At 38.5% G+C, this 20974-nt stretch overlaps 1 protein-coding gene across 1 annotated transcript in view; it reads left to right on the forward strand.

Annotated features, from left to right (window-relative positions):
- NWD2 (NACHT and WD repeat domain containing 2) overlaps positions 1-16877 on the forward strand; it is a 34028-nt gene extending 17151 nt beyond the window's left edge. Inside the window, exons 4-7 of the mRNA XM_088056468.1 lie at positions 6861-7064; positions 8682-8826; positions 9131-9720; positions 11233-16877. Coding sequence (XP_087912594.1) covers positions 6861-7064; positions 8682-8826; positions 9131-9720; positions 11233-15168 — 4875 coding nt within the window. The 3' untranslated portion in view covers positions 15169-16877. The remainder of the gene's footprint in view (positions 1-6860; positions 7065-8681; positions 8827-9130; positions 9721-11232) is intronic.
- The last annotated feature ends 4097 nt before the right edge of the window (positions 16878-20974 follow it).

Below are 20974 nucleotides of genomic sequence, written 5' to 3' on the forward strand. Positions count from 1 at the left end.
AGAGAAGAAAAATCCTGCTCTAAAAGATATTTTGACCTGTACATCCCAGAAATCACAGATTATGACATTTTTGTGCTTTTTTCGTATTTTTAATTTCTAATTCTAATTAGAATTTAATTTCTAATATTTTTAATTTCTAATGGAACTATTTTTGGGAGACAATACAAATGCAACATAACTTTTTTCCTTTGACAGGCAAGAAAAGCCATCAAATGTATTTATTTGTTTGGAGGACATTCTCCCTATGTTTCTATCATGAGGTCCTTACACTGTACCTCATTGCAACTGGAAGTACAATAAAAATGAGTAGAGACACATCTCCTGGCCACCAGCTACTCTAGAACTCCGGCTTCCTAAAACTTGGTTTAGTTTAAGCACAGTGTTACAGCTTTCTTCACCTTGGTTCCAGTTTCCAGTACAATGGCTTGGAGTTTGCCCTAACAAGCAATTAACATGTATATTCCATTGAGATAAATTGAAGTAAATGTAATCTTCTGGCTTTAGATGATTCACTATGGTTTTATTAGCATTTTTGAATTTGAAATGAGTTAGCTATTGTTCCCTTAAGTTATTAAAAAAAAAAAAATCTTTTCTGTTTGTTTTTTAGTAGTAAATTCTTGCTTTCAAGGCCTGGCAGGCAGGGACCCAGCTAATCCTGTAATTTTAATTTTATTTTTTTTCCCCAAAAATATATCTGGCTGCACCTGCACATTTTGTATCACATAAGGGATTTCTACAGGATACTGTTAGAACAGAGTTATCATATACTTGCAAGAAACCAGAAAGAGCTATAGTTGTACTTAATTTCTTAGGATGGAATGTTCAATAAAAGGCCCTTAAAAACTGGTATCCTGACCATTTGTTTCAGATTTTCAAAATGCGGTTTACTGTATATTTGGTTATATCAGTTAACCCCACATTTCTGCAGACCTGGGGGGTAAACAATGCCTACATGTTACAATTCTGTGTGTCTTCCTTAATATGAATGGCTTCCTAGGCAGGTTTGCACATGTAAATGCACTTGTCTTATCACCTCCAAATTCAGTATGAAAGACAAGACATAGAATGTAGCCAGCATGCATGTAAAAAGATTTGAAAACAATGGAGCATTTCTTGTAGCTGTGCTGAAGTGATTTTGTCTCCATACATACAAATATAGCAACTGAAATAAATTGATGGGTATTGGAATCTGATTACAGTAAGTATGCTTCTAGAAAAAAATATTTGGATTAAATCTGAGGTCTTTTAAGCCTGGTGCTAAATATAAATTTTCTTTATGAATTTTATTTATATTTTTTTATTTAGAAATCAATATTTCACTTAATATTTTTTCTTTATGTGTCTCTTTTGTCTATAGAAGTCTGATCCATTACATAGTAATATACATTCTATCAGATAATGCTTGTATGAGTGTCCCAGTAAGCAGTAGAGAAAAAAAAAACATTTGTCTGAGCAAAAATGGCTATTTGACTGATATGTATGGCTTTAAAGAGGAAGAAAAGGTTTTATTTTATAAGAAAGATTTTTCTGCAAAAAAGGAGGAAGCCTAAAAGCAAAGGCTGAGGAAGCAGGGAGTTAGGCCTCTGACCCCAGGATAAACAGAAGGCAATAAATAGTAAGTGACCATAGGGGGGAGAGTGATCCAGAGGACTTGTGCCCCAAGTAGCCCTTGTGAGTCATGCAAACCATGGGAAGAAAACAGTAATGTTTCTGCTGCAGTTAATATTCAGTTGCTTATACAGTGCTGTGAGATGGCTTGCACAGAAAGGGGCTGCAGCAGCAGGGCCTTTGATGTGGGACTGTGGCCCCATCACTCGTGCTCTGAGGCCTGATGAGTGGGGTTTATACCTGGTGACCACAGACTTGTCCTTCTTCCAGTTCAGGGGAGGTTTTGAAACAGGGCTTTTGTGCCATGGCTGTGCTTTGCTATTACATGCTTTGCTCCAGGTGGTTGCCCATGAGCTACACCAGATTTCTGTGCGAGGCCTCCTGCTGAGGTGTGGCATGATCCAGGCTGCGAGCCACAGCTCTCCTGGGAATGGTGGATGGACACCTCTGGGACATCTGTAAGACCAGCCTTTCCCAACCCCTGGCAACAGATGAACTTAATACCCTGCAGTGTTTTAAAAGCACTTAAATCCCTCCAATTTTCAGCTCACATCAATTTTCAGCTCACATTGTGAAGCATTGAGCATCTCTTCAATAGTGTGAGATACTCGTTCTCCTAATGGAGCTGTTCTACTTTGAATAAGTGATCTTAGTTTAAGCTTATATTAATTTAGCAGGCTGAAATGTGACTCACTCAGGACCTCATCACAAAGGGTCAGGACTTTCCTCCTTCAGTAGTGAGCAGTTTCTGTAAGAACAGAGCTGAGAATTGAGAAAACCAGCTTCCATTATGTGGTTATGACTAACCATTGCATGCCTGTCCCAGCTCTGGGTCCCAGCCCGGGCTTAATTCCCTGCACTTAATTCCTGTGTCACATGGGGACAGGAATACTTCCTAATTCCTCATGGATCTTGCAAAACTGAGTTAAGGAGTGCTTAGTCCTGTACACAAGGAAGTATATTGAGTTAAAAAATTAACTGTGGTTAGATTTAATTCCTTCAAAGATGATTTTTTGAACGCTTGTTCTTCAGAAAACTGGCAATCCAGGACTGCTCTGAGAAGAGACAGAAAGGACATATGTATGCACTTCAGTGTCACATGTCTTCACAAACACCAAGAAATAGGACTGATTCCAATTAGCTGATCTCTGTTGGCAAAATGGCAAAAAAAATCGTTGCTCTTAAGTTGACAAGTAGCTGAAACCACTCCATACAACATTACAAATCTGACTTCTCAAATGGCTTCATTTGCAGATGTCAATAAATAATTTCTTAAAAAAAGATTAATTAAACCAATCTGTAATTAATATAATTTGCTGTTATTTGACAGCTGTTTTTTATTAAAATTACCACTGAGTATCTTAGCTGGAATTAAATATATCTAGCATTCAGCTTGTTCTGGTTTAATATAATGTATGGCATCAGAATTAATGAATATTTTAGTGATGATGTCTGAACTAATCATATGACATGCCATGTGAATCCCTCATATCTCAAGATCAAATCTAAATCTTCTTTGTGTCCTCCTTTTGGTCATTAATTGTGACTGCACCTATAATTTTAGCATCTTGTCACACCAAGAACATTAGAATGAAAAATATTTGCACATCTTATAGACAGTAGTTTTTTAACCTTCATTTAATTGTGATTTCAGCCTCAGGCTCAGCAAAGCACCCCTGATGGAAACCACAGTGGATGGGGCTCTGAGCAGCTTTGTCTGTTGGAAGGTGTCCCTTCCCAAGGCTGGGGACTTGGAAGTAGATGATCTTTGAGATCCCTCCCAACCCTCCCAATCTCCCAACCCATTCTGTGATTCTGTGAAAGCTAACAAGACTACTGCTGAGGTTGCTCTGAGTTAATTCTGTAAAGTTCTGTTAGACACGAATGGTTGCTGAGGGTTTTATACATTTGTCAGCCTGGTGGTTTTATACAGTTCAATCACCTTCAATCTAGTGAGTCTTTAATTTGTTGTTTTACTATTAAAGGAAAATGACTCATCAGGTCGGAGATTTTGGTTCACGAGTCTGCATATAAAACTGTCTCTTGATAGTGAGCACAGTGTAAACATTACTGTTCCCTTCAAAAGTAATTCCCTATAATAATCATCAAAATGCTGCAATGTTGCTATCACAACTTGAAGCTTTAGGTTCTCACTGTAGAGTATTGTAATATATTTCAAAAGGATCTGAAATAATGGTAATTCTTATTTACAGATTAAGTGTGAAACAACATAGTGTCAGAAATTACATTTACTTTCAATCCTGTTGCTTTATTTTTCTTTATTTTTCTTTATTTTTCTAAGAAGAAATCTGTACTTACTTGAATTTACAGGAAATGGAGATGGGACAGATATTTCCAGAGGCTGCTCCAAGCCTCTGACACAGATGCAGTTCAGACACTGAAGCTCCTGAAGGAAAAGTGTAGTCCAGAGCTTCTCATTGAGGCCTCTAAGATTTGAGTTGTTTTGTGGTACCCTGATAGATTACACTTCTACAGATAGATATGAATTTAACCAGAATGACACCAGAAGAGTGAAGGGAAGGAGGTACTTCCAAGCTTCACCTCTAACATGGGAAGATGCAGTTTTCACAGCCTGTGCCTTCAAATGCACTCACCCTGAGGCTGTCATGTAGCCTTAGAAACAAATAGTGTATTAAAATTCCAGAAAATACATATAGTCTGTTTATACCCCTTAGTCTTTTTTTTAATTTACCAGTGCCACTGCTAATGGAAAACAAGCAGTGATACACCTGCTTAGCCCTGTATTTAGGGTTAGCTGGATCATGTCAAAATTATTTTTTATTGTGTTTTGCTCAAGTAGTCAGGAGGATTATCCCTAATACAAGATTATTTACATAATGTCTTTTTCAATGACAGATGAGAGGTATAAAAAAAAGTCTTGTCCTTTTCATTTTAAAGTAAAACATGAAATTATTCAACTATAATACAGTGTAGAGAGAACAGCATAAACTGTTCCAGAGAAAAAGAAAAGTACACAAAATAGTTCCAAAACAAATTTAGTTGATTAAATCAGACATAATAATTCAGACATTAAAATCAGACATAATAATGTTGATATTTTAGTATTGCTAATGAAGGGCCCAGCTATTGATCTTTTCTCAGGCAACTGTCTATTGAATCCACTGGACTTACATTCAGAAAAAGTGTAGCCTAATGAATTTTAAATAATAATTTCTATACAAGATAAAAGCTCCTCTGAGGGAAATTTATAAGATTTCTATGTCAACCTGAATGTGAAGAGGCTTTCCAATTCAGCATGATATAAGTTATTAACCTCACTTGAATGAAGGCAAATAATACTATATTTTGTTTAACCTCTGCAGCTTCAGAACTCTAAAATTACAGGGCTCTATGAATAGATCAGAACAGCAAAAGCTTCAAAATTTTCCCCAGCTATCTCATTATGTGAAGCAACATAGCCCTCTCTGAGGGGAGCTACTAGCTGGAATAATCACAAATCAAAAATAAATTTAGATTATAGAAATACAGAATCATTTTATTTCATTAAATTTATTATTATATAAATATAGTTGCTGAACATCTTCATTCCATTCTCCTGACTCCTTGATGTGTACCCTGGAGCTGTGGTGGGATCTGAATGGGCAGCCAAGGCAAACTCAACTTTACCCTAAAGCCTCTCTTACTGGAGAAGCTTTTTGAAGGACTTAGATGCTATGACTTGTCAGAAACTGGATCCTGGGTTATATGAACTATCACAATTCCTACATTCCTTCAATTCTCCTGAGCAGTGGACAGACACTGACTTGTTCCTGTCCACCAGCTCTTTGTCAGTGCTCCTCTGTGGAGGATGCCAAGTGTTTGCCTCAGAGCCAGCATGGTAGTCCATGAGCTCTCCCTAGTCTGCTCCAGGCAAAAATCAGCCAGGTTAGTTTACACAATGTCAAATGTGGTCTGAGCCAGCTGATTTTCCCTGGAAGGAGATATTCATGCACTGCTCTGGTGTCTGCTCTGGGGCTGCAGCATCTGGCATGGTGAGCCACTGGAGTGTGCCAACATAGCTGGGTTCAGCAAAGTGTCCTGCTGCTTCATGCTTTCATAATCAGTGAAGCAGGATTCATCATCATCATCATCATCGTCATCAGTTATTGATTTTCAGGGTGTTCTTCTGCTGGAAGAGTTTAAAACAGCTTCTCATTATGATGAGTGGTTTAAAATAATGAATATTTAGATATTATTTACAAACATGCTCATTTACATTTTTAGGGCACTACTGTTTTTGCATTAGCATTACTTTACTAAGATCTTTCTGATTCAAATCAAGATTCTGATACTGTTGGTTCCTCTCCACATTAAGTACTTCTTTTCATTAATGCAAAATCTTTGCTCAATACATTTAAAATGAGGAAATAATTTTGAAAAATCACATTTTAAATTAGGTAAGAATTCTCACTGACTTTTGCGGACCAAGTATTTAATGCAGGATTGATCTGATGATCACAAATTTGAAAAAAAAAATGTCAAAAGATTGCAGCAATTTTCTATAACACTATTGTCTATGAAATTGTAGGACATTACAATCATATTTTTACAGAATTTTTAGACAATAAACTACAGGAATAAATTTATTTTAAAGAAGTCTATTTAGAGCACCACAACCAGTATTTTAATCCTCATTTTTTAATGGGAAATGTCTCCTGTGCCCCAGTTTAAGAACTGCTTTCCACAATGCTGAGGTTTATGCATAGGTACTAAAATTGGGTTTGACCAATTTCTACTCAGTATTTGCTCCTTCTTTGCTCACTTTTCATTCAGTGGGCAGCTACTGGGGCAAAGACAACAAGAATAGAAGACAGCAAAGCAGCTTGTGGTTCTGCAACACTGATCCTTGCTGGTATAAGCCACAATTTCAATTTGCTTTTGCATGTGAGGATAATCTCAACCTGTGACTAATGGAACTCAATAATACATGAGTCAATACCGTGCTAAGTATGTAGGGTATTTTTTAATTATTTCTTTTGAGTGCCTTTGTATTTTTACTACTAGTTAATACTATGAGAGACAATACATCTACTTGAAATTTTCTAAGTCATTATAGTAAAATACAGCTCTGTACAATACCCTTAACAGTAATTCCTGTCACACAGTGTATGTTTCCCTTCCTAGTAATTTCACTCATTACACTACTTACTTTTAGGAAATTCAGATCCTGAAGATGCTTTTCACATAATGAAAAAGAAAAATTTAATCCCTACTTTTCTGTAAATACATAGGGCCTATTGGGAGAGAAGTATGGGAACATCCGAATACCAGGGGAAGTTGAGTCAGCAGAATTTGAAATGATCCTGGATGCTGCTATAGAGGCCAAGCTAGAGACAAGGATTTTAGAAGAGTGGTACTGCAGGGATGAGAATGCAGTGCCACCAGCATATTATCTCAGATCAAAATCAGAAATGCTGAAGAACTACCAGAATACGGTAAGTCATAGTCAACTGCTCACAAAATTTTTCTCTCTCCATTACAGTGGCAGGCAGTCCCTAAGGCCAGGCACTTGTCTTTGAATTAGGTTCTGCAGCCCTGTCCACATCTGAACAACTGCTGCTGTGGTGCTCCTTCCCTGTACATGGTGAAGCAGCAGCTGCAAAACACCAAGGAACACAACTCCTTGATGCATTGATGCACTCTCTGCCAGCTAGAGTGTGCATTTGGGTCATCTGTGACCTCTTAGGGCTAGTGGACAGTTGTACAGATTTCCCTTCCCTGGTGTTGAAACATGGAGAACTCAGGCTCTTCTGCTTTGTACTGTGCCTTTGCTAGATTTCAATGAGCAGGACTTGCAGAGGAAATACACATTTTCCCTTCTATCACCATAGAAGAAAACTCTAACAGTCAAACAAGTGCTTAGCACTGTCTTGAGTCAGATATCATACTTTTAAATTATCAACTGTATTCTATTATAAGATTTTTGAACACTGTAATTGTAATTTTTAAAGCAGGCATTTGTCTTCAATTGATGACAATAAAAACTGTATCTATTTCTCAGGGTTCAGTTCTACCCTCCTACACATCCAGCATATACCTAAGGACATATTTTAGTGTACAAAAAATTAAGTCTTTAAAAGATTTTTCACTTCATTTTGAGTGCATATTGTATTATTGGGGGGGGTTGTTATTAAATCTTTGTACATTTCCTGAAGCTACTGACTAACATGGGACTAAGTAAAAAGATGTTCATAACTTAAATAATTTAATGTTCTTAACTCAAAAAACTTCAAAAACATGTTCATAACTTAAAGCTGTAACACAGATGTAACATAACTTAAAGATGTAACACAGAGTTACATCTCATAAACTTATAGAAAGTAATAAAAAATACTCAGCTTTGTCAAGAAAGAGTTTCTAGGGAATTTATCCTGGAGATTCCACACTCCAAGAACACTGGAAACCCCTGAAATATTTCACCAGCAGTAAATAAAACCTAGCTGATTTAGAGAAAGCACCAGCATGACATTTACAAGATACCATCTGAAAGGATTAGTGAATTTATATTAGAATTCCTCTCTGATGACAGTTAAGATTAGAGTTACTATAGCAATGAATGAATGAACATAATGTTACATATAATCCTGTATTTTTAAAATATGGTAGCTAATATAAGGCACTTAATTTCAAGTACCAGGAATCTCATTTTCAGTTTTGAGATCCAAGTTTAAATTATTATCATTATTATATCTCATTAAGGGAACTATAATTTTTAGCAATATTGCTGCTGCTTTATTATCATCATTTCAGGCTTGATTCCCAAAACCCTCTTTCTATAAAGGTGTTATTGGACTTATTCTTGAAAAATATTGCATTAGCTGCTGACACAAGGGATTTAGAAAATACTCCAAGGAGCTAACTTTTAAAATTCTAAAATGGAATACAATATGATCACCTGCAGTATAAAATGTTTAACTTTTATTTATTTTTGTTAGTGTATGTGTTTCTCTGTTACCATGTTATTTTTGGCCTTGAATATTAAACTTCTATTTTCTGAAGTTGTATATGTTATGTATTACATCTACTCTTTTAACTATGGATATTTTTAAAAGATGGAATCTTCTTCAAATTCTATGAATGAGAACAAATGGCAAGATATATCAGAAGAGATTAAGAAGATTTTTAAGACTGCTGTGAAATTGCTATATGAGAAAGGAAAAATGAAACACAGCCAAGCAAAGAGATATCTTTCCTCTGGTAAAGTTCACACTAACAATTTCTATGTATTCATTTATTGTCTTTTCTGTTAACCTTTCCACAAACATGAAAATATATTTCTGTTGGCATTTCTCATATAATTAAAGGGGGGGAAAATAGTTTGCTGTGCTTCTTGAGACTAAAACCCATACAAAAGCACCCAGCAAATTCTCTGTGTTTGTTTTTTTCTGGTTTTTACAGAGAATAAATGCAATCGAGTCTGTCTGTTGTGGGTAGGGCATGTTCTTCAACTGTTTATAAAGGAAAGTTGACAGAGACTCTTGTGTTCTATTTTCATCCCCAGCTATTGAAGATGAACTTGATTTTGCCTTGGGTAAACAAACACCAGCTTTCCTAAAGAAGTGTGTTTGTTACATCCGGAAAATTGCCAACATTGAGCGTTTTGTTAAAATTCCAGAGATGGGAAAATACATGGACGTGGTACATAAAGCTGGGAAGTTTCTACGAGATCCTGAGGCCCATGAGAAACTGATCAAGCTCAGGGATGAATTCATTCCTACCATTGTCGCATCGTCCAATCTGAGAGTGTACACATCCGTCACCCACTGTGACATGAAACTGGGTTACTCCCAAGAAGTGGAGAGCCATTACATTGAAGGACTTGGTAAACAGTTCTATGAAGACATGATTGATATAATCCAAGCTACAGTGCAGCAGAATTTTGACACGGAGACAGACATGCTGTATGATGAAGTTCTTCAACACTCATCGCTATGTAAAACATACTCCACTTTTTATGAATATAGATGTGAGGCATTAAACATAGTCCACAAATATGTTTTACCTAGAAAAATAGGACACATTAACCCTCTTATCATATATGGAGGACCATGCACAGGGAAGACTCTTTTGCTAGCTGAAGCAGCAAAGAAGGTAAATAAGCAACTTACATATTAAGTTCATGTTGAGAGCATTACTGTGTGTAAAGGCCAACGTATTTTAATTATTTCTTTTCTTAACAGATCTATCAGCCCTCTATATATAAAATAAAAATAATAGCATGTATATTCAGCATATTATTGTACAAATTTGAAGAAAAATATTACCTTTCAATAATAATGTATTTGTATCGTGCTTAGCTAAAACAAATATCGTTTATCAAAACTCTTAGAAATCTAATAGGAATCAATATATTTTGAATTAACAATGTCTATTGTAGAATGATCTCTTTCCTTCTTGCTCCTCTGAGGCCCTATGAATCCACAAGCATCTAAACATCTCATTTTGGTTTTAGTCTTAAACACAAATGCAGTATGTCTTTCCAAGTCCTGCCATCTCATATTCTCATTAGAAATTATTCCAGAATTATTCTAATACACTGGCTACAAATCTATATGTATTAAGCTGCAAAAATACCCACACTTATTTATCTGGCATATGCTGTTGAAGTCATTGAGCTGAGTACTACAGGGAAATGAATGAAACATTTTGTGCAAGGCACGACAGGATGCCGAAAAGGACTAAGCTGGCATCACCAGACCTAATTCTGCAGGTGACAGTCACAACTCTGAGTTCCTGGAAGGGTGGTCAGAGAATTTAGCTTAGTGAGCTGGGAAACTACCACATCAGCCAGAAGGAAATGAAGGGAACAATACTGTTTAAAATCCCTCTACTTCCTGTGGAGTCACATTAGCTGCATATACGAAACTGTGATTTGCAACTCAGGATCTCATTTCATTTCTGAGTACATAAATCAGCCTAGAGACTCTGGTTCTGCTTTTCTTTTAAAATACTGTAATTACATAAAGTGGGGTGAAGAGATGTGTTAGCCTGCACAGCCTGGGAAGATTTAAAGAAGTTACACCACTCACAGGACTGGAGTACTCTAACCAAAAAACCTTCAAGAGACAGATACATTTTGCTTTTTGTGGCAGTGTTTTAGAGTAAAAGTCACAGGTACAGCAAGGCAAAGTGCAGTTCTATGGGCCAGGGATTAAAGTAACCAGCTAGTTAAGCGCAATTTGTACTCTGATCCATGTCCTTAGAGACACATCTTTATACTTAGAGTCAATGCTAAACCGGTTGAGGTGGCAGGCTGGTGTGCCTGACCAAGGGTGACACTGTGTAGTGTCTAATGAAGTTTATTTATAAGAGACTCTATCTACTTACTTTCAGAGGTGAGTCTCAGATATTGTGAAGAGTACCCTGGGATTTATGGAGTACATTCTAGTCATGTCCCCTTTGATGTAAGCCTATTTGTGCTAAACAAAGATGTTATATGATTTGAATTTCATTCAGTGCACCCACCTTGAACTCTGCCAGTGAAAGCATTTCTATTCAACCAGTAATATTTTTAATGTTTATTCATATATAGACTATCACTATTTATAAACTCTGTTACTGTGCTTCATTGAGATATAAACTAAATTATGCTCTATATTCTAGGCCTATTCCTGGTTGCAAGAAGAGATGGGACCAGATTCAGACCCTGTGGTAGTTATAAGGTTTTTGGGATCCACTGAAACAAGTACAGATCTGAAGAATATACTTCAAAGCATATGTGAACAACTAGCAGTCAACTATCGTTGCCTTGTACAAAGTTACCCAAAAAAGATTCATGACCTTCGGGACTTGTTCATAAATCTCTTGAATGAGTCTTCATTTCACAGGCCACTGGTGATTATATTTGATGCTTTAGAACAGCTAACAGATAGTGATGATGGTAGGAAGCTCTGGTGGCTTCCCATTCACCTTCCACGTTCAGTACGGATAATTTTGTCAACACTGCCAAACAAGCATGGGATCCTGCAAAAACTGAGGTGCCTTATTCATGAAGAAAGCAACTATATTGAATTGACTGCAAAGGACAGAAAGATGTGTAGTCAAGTACTGAAACATCAGCTGCTACGAGTTAAAAGGAAAGTAACATCAGGGCAACAAATCTATGTCAATGAGGCATTCTCCAAGTGCACACTGCCTATGTTTGTGAACTTAACCTTCAGAGAGGTCAGGCACTGGAGATCTCATAAGGATGTGGATGAGTCCTCCCTCTGTGTTACTGTCCATGAAAGCATAGAGCAGTTGTTTTGGTCACTGGAAAACAAGTGTGGGTCAAGACTATTGTCAAGAGCACTTGGCTACATCACTATGTCCAAATCTGGCCTGAGTGAAATGGAACTGGAGGATATTTTAGCCCTTGACAACAGTGTTATGTATGAACTGAATGAGAGAGTCAGAGAGAGTAACCCACTGAGAATTCCATATATATACATTGCAAGACTTAAAGAGGGCTTACAGGGGTATTTAATAGAGCGACAGGTGAAAAATGTAACGCTGCTTCTTTGGGCAAATAGGCACTTGCAACTAATTGCCCAGAAATTGTACCTGCACAATGAAGAAGACTTGCGTGAAATGCACACAGTCATGGCAGAGTATTTCCTTGGTGTTTGGTCAGGTGGACGAAGAAAACCTTTTTACAGCAGTGACCAATATCTGAGTGGTTGTCCTGGCCATGACAGTAGAGGCCTGAATGAGGATGAAAAGCACTGCATGGATCAGGCTGCTTTTGACAGGCAGGCACCAGATCAGCCATGGGTCTTCCAGTGTAACCCATTGGAACCTGATATCTTTTTTATTAATCACAGAAAAATGACAGAGCTTATTCATCACTTAACAAGATGTGGAAGAACTGATGATCTTCTGTACGGAGTCATCATGAACTTCAGCTGGCTGTACACCATGATCAGAATAGGGCAGTTTGATAAAGCACTTTCTGACATTGACCTGGCTTACACTTACTCTCAAGAAAAGGAGCTCAAATTTCTGGCCAGTACCCTCCGCAGTATAAAGTTCAAAGTAGTAAAATACCCAGGTTCACTCTCAGCTGAATTACAGCAGAGACTTCTCCCAGTAGTAAGTTCATTGCCCAAACTCAGACATCTCCTCCTAGAATGTGACAAGGATGGACCCAAGTACTGCTCTATCGTCCCTTTGCATTCCTCCATGGATGTGACTTACAGCCCCGAGCGCCTGCCGCTGTCATCCAGCTGCATGCATGTCACTGAGATTTTGCCTACATTTAATCCCAGCACAATTATTGCTGCTTTAGAAAATGGCTCCATTAGCACCTGGGATGTAGAAACCCGCCAGTTACTAAGGCAAATTACAACAGCTCCCTCTGTTATCTTAGGGATGAAGCTTACTAGTGATGAAAAGTACCTTGTAGTAGCTACAACAAACAACACTCTTTTGATATATGATAACATAAATTCCTGCCTTCTGTCTGAGGTGGAAATTAAGGGGTCAAAACACTGTGGAATTGCAGGGGACTCCAGTTTTATAAATGGATTTACATTATCGGTCAACCATGCGCTTGCTTGGCTGGAGGCCAGTAAAGATGTTACTGTAATAGATCTGCTTTACGGCTGGCCTCTCTATCACTTCCACTGCTGGTACGAAGTGACCTGTGTGCAGTGTTCTCCAGATGGAGTTTATGCATTCTGCGGGCAGTACTTGAACACCGCAACCATTTTCCACTTGGGCAGTGGTGAGAAGCTGACCACCGTGACCTCTGAATTTTCAAGTGGATTTGTGAAATTCCTTCTCATTTTGGACACAGCCCAAGAAATGGTGATGGTGGACAGTGAAGGTAGCCTCTCTGTTTGGAATACAGAGGAAATTGCAAAACCCCAGCTTACAGATGACTTTGACTGCAGAAGAGAAGACAGCGAAGTTGTCAGCATAGAACTTTCTGAAGACCAAAGTGCAATTTTAATTTGTAAGGCTCTCAGCATTGAGCTTCTTGACACTCATGTGTGGAAGGTGGCTGAAAAGTTTAGAGCTAAACACAACGAGCGCTTTATATCTGCTGTGTTGTCCAAAAATGGCAACTGTATAATTGCTTCAATGGAAAATACCTCAGCCATTTTTGTTTGGAGAAGAGATACTGGACAGTGTATGGCAAGCTTACAGGAAATCTCAGGAACTATAGTCAGGCTAATTAAATCAAATCATCATAACATGCTGCTATCCTTATCCACCAGTGGTGTCCTTTCTATCTGGGATATAGACATCATAACTGCTATGTCCAATATTGACAAATCTGGCAAACCTATCCAAAGACTGGTGTTGCCAGCCAGAGGTGAATTAATATACACATTGGATGGATCAGATTCTGTCCATAAGTGGAACTTCAGCACTGGATTTATTGAAGCTGTGTTCAAGCATGAAGGTATTGTTGAAAACTGTGTGCTGACCTCTTCTGGAGAGATAATGGTAACTTCAGATGACAAATGCAGCCAGTATGTATGGCACACAGTTAGTGGTGAAAATATCTTTCGCATCAATGGACAAAAAATCTCAGAGCTAATGATTACTCATAATGATCAGTTTGTCGTCTCTCTCTGTGAGCAAAATGCATCCAGAGTTTGGCGACTGGCTACAGGACATAGGGTTTGCAATATTTTAGTTGCCTTACAGAATGCATTTATAACAACTGCAAATACATTTGTAGTTGGAATGGCAAAAAACAAAGTGTTGGCAGTGAGTCTCTGGACAGGCAGTATAACAAAGAAATTTTGCTGTGATGATGGTGCAAGCATTGTGGATATTAAGTTGATACCAGACTGCCCAGATATTGTAGTATTTATAACTTCTACTGAAACTGTGAACATTTGGAGCCTAACAGAAGAAGTCATCTGCAGACGTGTACAATTGCCCACCAACTTCTTAAAAAAATTGGAAGACTTTGAAATATCTCCAAATGGGAAGCTGGGAATTATAACCCGTGGTGATGAGAACATCAACGTGCTTGATTTATACAGCGGCAAACTTCGTGTGGTTCACGCTCCGGGTGTCATCTGGCGGCAGAGGCTGTCTCGCGATGGCCGCTACCTGGTGTATATTTGTTGTCGCGGGGAAGAAGATGATGATAATGGTGCAGTCTCTAGTTTAATTGTAATGAGGCTAGCAGATGGCAAAAACATCGGTGCCTGTTCCCTTTATAAAACTCCCACTTTTCTTGCACTCTCACAGAGACATTTAAACATTATTATTGGATTTGATGATGGAAGTATAGGTACTTACACTGTAGTGGATCGTGTTGATGCTGCACTGAAAATCAAAATTGCTACTTCAAACAGCCGTCAGATTTTCAACAACACAACACAAGTGATTAGGCCAAAGTGTCACAATTATAGTTTCAAAGTCACTGCAGACTGCATTTGGAGGGAATCAACGGAAGTATTTGCAAGGGATAGCCCCATTACAGTTACAGAGGCTGAGGTGAGTGAAGCAACACCAACCAAAAGACACAGCTACTGCTATGAGAAAGTGTGCTCAGCCATAGATTGCAGAGGACACAGTTTTGCATCTGACAACTGAGTAACCATCTGGATGACCTTATCTGAAGAGTACACTGGCTTAGGTATGTCTTCTGAATTCATGTAAAAATCAGTTTCTTGGAAGACAGCTAGAAACAGCAGAGGGCAGACCAGCTGTTTTTTCCTGTCTCACATTTCTGTAAACATAAAAGCAAACATAAAGCAAATGGGCTGCAGGGTTTTTTTTTTAATTTCGGAATACAAGGTTTAGTCCAGAATTTCACCAGGGCCTTGATTAAAAATTTCTAGCAATACTATCAAAATTGTTATGCTATTACAGAAGTTAGGTGATCATATCTGTGGTTGACAAACTGTTTTAACTAGAAGTAAGGCTCTAAGTGATTGGTGAGAAATCAGACCACTATTTTATATTCCAAGTCACCTAGATGGGTCTATAGCTAACAGTCAACTTTATACCCACTTGCAAAAATGTGTTTTTCTGCTTGATGGTGCAATGACAAGATGTCACCTGCCAACCTGGAACACTTGATACATTCCATCATCATTTTAAAAATACTTACTTTTATTTTTCTTTTTAATTGGGATTAATCTTTTGGCTGAAAGGAGTAGGTGCCAGTCAGCTGCTAACATGTCAGCATATGAGGCAACAAGTATTTGTTCACCTTAATGAACAGAATGAAAGTTGTTCTTTTTTAAATGCATGCAGGGATTTCAGGTTTCTGTATTGTGATAAAAATTAGAAAAGTCCTGAGTTTTAAAGGAAGTGTAGGGAATGGGGTTTTATTTTTGGTTTGGGGAAACGTTTCGTCTTCATAGTGTATATTAGTACAGGTCGTAATGAAAATTTTTCAAAGAGAAGGGGCGTTACTGTTGAACACTTAAAGACATTAATTTCTTTATGTTAAAAGTTTGCTGTCCATTTTGTTGTAAGACAGTCTAAAGTATCTCTATGTCTCCAAAGTAATCCTGGTAGTTTTCAGACATGCCATGTATTAGTCCTTATAACATTTGCCTTAGTATTGTTTCTGTTCTTTCCCATGATAAATACAGATCAAATGACCAAACACTCTAGGACTGTTTGTGTATCTGCTGAAATATTCCACTAAATGTAAAGGCTATCCAGAGGTCCTTTCCTAGTCCAGTTTGTAATGGGGTTTTCTTACTTTCACATACATACAAGCTTCACTTTCTGCTTTAGAAACTGTTCTGAGCCTTTTGTACAGTTTTACCAGTTTCAAGGCAGAAATTGTGAAATAATGACAAATTCTGTAAAAAAATTTACATTTTCCTAAGTAAGATTATGTACCGGACAACATCTGAAAGGATAAGAAAATATTGGCCTACTTGTGTATCTTAAAGGTGGGACACCCATGGAAATATTTTCAAATTATTTAAACAGAATAATCTTATTTTTAAAATCAGAATTCCATGACACAAATTTCCAAGAAATGAATGCTAAACTAGAACTTAATGTAGTGTGTGAATGTTCAGTGTACAAGCCAATATAGTATATTAAGTGACCTGAATGATTTTTCCTAACTGGTTTGCAACAATAGATCATATTGAATGTTTTTATGTAAACTTTGTATTGTTGGGAAAACCTACCCAATCAGAGATTTATATTTTCATATATGTCAAATTTAGTTAAATTTTGTTACAGAGTTGTTAAATTAGAAATCTATTGCAGTCTTCAAACAAATATACAGTCTTGTGTATGCATTGTTTGTACTAATAAACTATGGAAGCAGACTTGTGTGAGTCCCTTAATTTCATGGAAATTTCACTCTGGCAGAGGGACATGCCTTTGCAGCTTCCTTTGGCCTGTACATAAGTAATTTTAAGGACAGTATTGAGAAGGAAAAATCCCAGTATTTTTCCCATTGCAGCTAATTTAATCAAGCATTCAAAATACAATGAGATTTGCCAAAAATAAATAAATAAATAAATAAAACACCATTCTTAGATGATGTTTATGGCTAGATTGCATACTGACAGGATGCAAATCAACATACATTAAGGCTTTTGTCACCAACCCAGTAAAAACACAAAAAAAAAAAAGGGACCTGAAACCCCACTTCCATTCAGACCTGTGAAGTTATGGAAAGAGGCTGTGGGCACCATAATCCCCAGGATCCTGTCCCAAACATAGGCAACTTTCACCTTCTTTCAAACATGGTGCATGACTTGTGCATTTTGGCCCTGAACTCCCTCTCCATAACCTGTGTAATATTGGAAAGTTAGTTCTTTCATTATCTTGGAAGAGTAAAATACATCCTCTGCCTGCCAGGAGAGTGGCTGATTTGGGGTAGTAATGGAGTATAATGTAATCACAGAACCACAGGATAATCTGAGTTGGAAGGGACCCCCAGGGATCATCAAATCCAACTCTTAGCCTTGCATAGGACACTCCCAAGAATCACACTTTGTGCCTAACCTAGCTCGTTCAGCTTGCCAGCTTTCTGAATCAGTTTCTCAGGGGTCAGACTCGTCACATTGAGCCCACACAGACACATGTTTCTTAATGGCTTCAGGCTGCTAATACTTGCTACTCCAAGAGTGACTGCTCAACAGCCCTTCACAAACCTGTGCCCAAGTATTCAGTGGTACTGAGACAAAGGATTTTCTCCAATAATGAGCCATCCAAATATCAAGTGCTGTTCTACCCCTACGTAGGAATAGTGCAATTTACTTTTTGTTAAGAAGCACTATTTGCATCTCTAGAAAAAAAGCTTTCATTTATCTTTTAGATAAAGTACATCTGTAAACAAGCTCAGATAGGGTCTGTATTTTCTGACACAGAAGATTCTAGGAATAGGCTGTAGCTGCAAGAAAGCTTTAACAGGGAATTAGCCGGAAATTCTTTGGCAGACAAAGGTAAGCCGGAGGTCAGCTAGAAAAAATATTTTTATCAGTCATTTCCTTTGCAGCACAGCTGGGGAATGCATGGCCCGTGACTTCATTTCAAACAGCCTGTGGCCATTCGACTTTTTTTCACGTTATTATCAGATAACATCAAAATGTGAGTTAACATGTAGCCTGGAAAAGTCTGCATTCAGAAGGCATTCAGGTTTCACTGGCTCCCCAGCCCTGATTTCTCCATGATGTACACTCAAGCCCTTTACCTGCGGAAACAGAAGTTTTAGCCATTTTGCAATGAGAATTTAAAGCAAATATTGATTGCTGAAATGGTGTTCGTATGCAGAAGGGACTGTTTCAGCTTAAAATCCTGAGAATTATCTCTTTGACAAAAACTATAAATTTGTCCATATGATACGTCATAAAATGGGTCCTCTGGGGCACTTCCATAAAGCTGTTAACAACAATCTACATAGTTTCATTTTGTTGATAAAAGATTTAAAAATACCTGTTTTAATATAAATATTAAGACTGCAAAAGGACAGACTTCTGAAATCTATTTTTATATCTTCTAGTTTTTTTTATTTTGAATCTATTTTTATTTCTTCCTCATACTTTTTAATGCATTTTTTAAGATAATCATAAAACTGACCAGATAGTCATCCAAGTGTGGACTAGGGCCTCTGGAAAGATTTCATTAACAAGGATTTGTTACTAAGAATCATTACAAATATAACCTACTTCAGGTTCTTGTAGCCTGTCATGGGCATTACTCAATATCTCTTCCTTGATCACCACATGGCTGCAGGGAGGCCAGTGAGCTACATTTTTTCCTGCAGTTTACCTTTCCAGCCTGGTTACAGAACACCATTCCTTGCATTTTGGAGGTAGTCTCCTGACTTTTGTGGCATGAACTGATTATCTCAGTGTGCATCTTATTCATAATCTCAATTCTCAATTTTAACAGGAAGGTCAAAGGCTGCAGGAATAGTCGCCACAATGCTTCTCAAGGCAGGGTGAGGCATTTTATCATGTGTTTCTCTAGAAGGGGCAGTTTGAATCATCACCCTTCTGTGAAAAAGGGTCTTGCACTTTCAAGGACAAGCTATACGATGCTGAATTCACTTGAAAACAGAGGCCAATGAGCAGAAGAGTGTGAGGGAATGTTTCCAGTCCAGTATAACACGCTCTTAAAATCACGTTTCTCCAAGCAACTGTTAAAATCTGCCCCTACCAAGCTCCTCTCCCTGCCATCCCAGACCTGTGCTGCCCCTGCTTAACATCCGACTCAGCAGAGCCCCTGATGTGTTCCCAGCCATGGTACACTCTGCATTTGCAGCACCTGCTCTTTTGGTGGTTGCTCAGTGTTCTCCTCTCCAGCCTCAGCAGGGAATATACAAAAATGGATTTAAGGCGTGTTCACATGTTCCCACTGTCAGAGCTTTCACCACATAATACTGTATAAATAAAATCATCTGCCTGCTCTCCTACTACATCTCTGATTACACATGCATTTCAGTGCATGTGAGAAAGCCCCTAGACTAAAATAGATCTAGTTAGAACATTTAAAGTGAAATACACAGAACTGCAAGGTGAGAGATGAAGCAAAAATGCAGACAGGCTGTAGCACAGATGAAAACAGAACATCTCCAAAGCAACTGGACAGTTTGCTGCCATTTTCCTACCTTATCCCATTGCTTGTTAGTAAATTGGCCAGCACTTCCCACTGTAATATCACATTAACAATAGCATATAAAGTCATAAAGTCAGCCTGTTAGGCTGCAATTTTTCGAGGCAGCCTTCTATCACAGCAGGAACATTCTCCAGAAAACATCAGCCAAAACAGTCAACTAAGGTACAAGAATGAGATTAGAGGGAAAAGAGGATTTCTGAAGGCTGAATGTCTCAAATGCTTTTCCTTTGAAAAAGTGTCACACCAGTGTTTTTGAGCAAGCACTATGGACTAGTGAGACAAGTGATCATTTCCTTCAGGACACATCTGCGAAAACCTGTCAGGCAATCAACCCAGAAAGATCCCAGAAGTTGGCACATACAGAAAACTACAGCATGGTCAGGATTGCAGGGGCTGGGACAGAACTCCCTACTACGACAGAAATACTGGGTGCTGGTTCAAGAAATCTCAAGAATGAACCATCTGTGGAACAACAGAAAATACAGCAGCCATGGAAGGGGTCTGAAAAAGATGCCAAGCATCAGGAGTAGGGGGACGGCAGCCTCACTGTGTTTGCTTTGAGCAGCCTCCTGGCCTACAACGCAGGTTTTCGACTGGGACATTTCTCGGGCTGTTAGCCTACCTCGTTAGCCCAGCAGCTGCACGTACAGTGGCAAAATACCACAGGCAAAAATACAAAGTTGGCCATGGGGTGACCATATGGGTCATATGGGCCATAAGGCACATTCTGTGCACAGGGCTGCTCACAGCTGCAGATCCATGATGCAGAGGTAGCCCTAAACTGCATCTCCTGTCCCCTTCACCTTCTGTCACAACTTGGGCATGTGTCAGCCTGGCAATTCTTTATTTACTGACCGGGGAGCCTTTGGAGAGTTTAGTGAAGGTTTTATATTAACAAACTTCCCGGCTCTCGAAGTCCATTTTCAGCTAAAACTAATCGTTTGCAAGAGAAAAATATTTAAAATGTGTCAAAGACCTGTTGCAGAGCTTAGCAGCACACTAGATCATAACCTGCAAATGACGCTTGGTCTTCACGTTATGACATAGTTGTCTGCTTAAAATAAGAATATCCAAACAGCTTTTATGAATTTCTTTGGTGGCCCGTGGCGTTTCGTGCTGGCTCCTGCAGCGGGAGGCTGGGGCCAGGTGGCGCATCTGAGTCCCTACTCCGGCACAGGGGACCTGCCTGCCCTGCTCGCTGCTGACACGCGTTTGACAGTGTCGGCTTCAGCTCGCTGCAGAGGACACGAGGGGAATACAGCAGGCCAAACCAGGCCCTTGGATTGTAATCCAGCAC

The sequence above is a fragment of the Pseudopodoces humilis genome, chromosome 6, assembly GCF_049639895.1.
Source record: "Pseudopodoces humilis isolate 2021_Gansu_Grassland_sample_001 chromosome 6, ASM4963989v1, whole genome shotgun sequence".
In the NCBI taxonomy this organism is placed as follows: Eukaryota; Metazoa; Chordata; class Aves; order Passeriformes; family Paridae; genus Pseudopodoces; species Pseudopodoces humilis.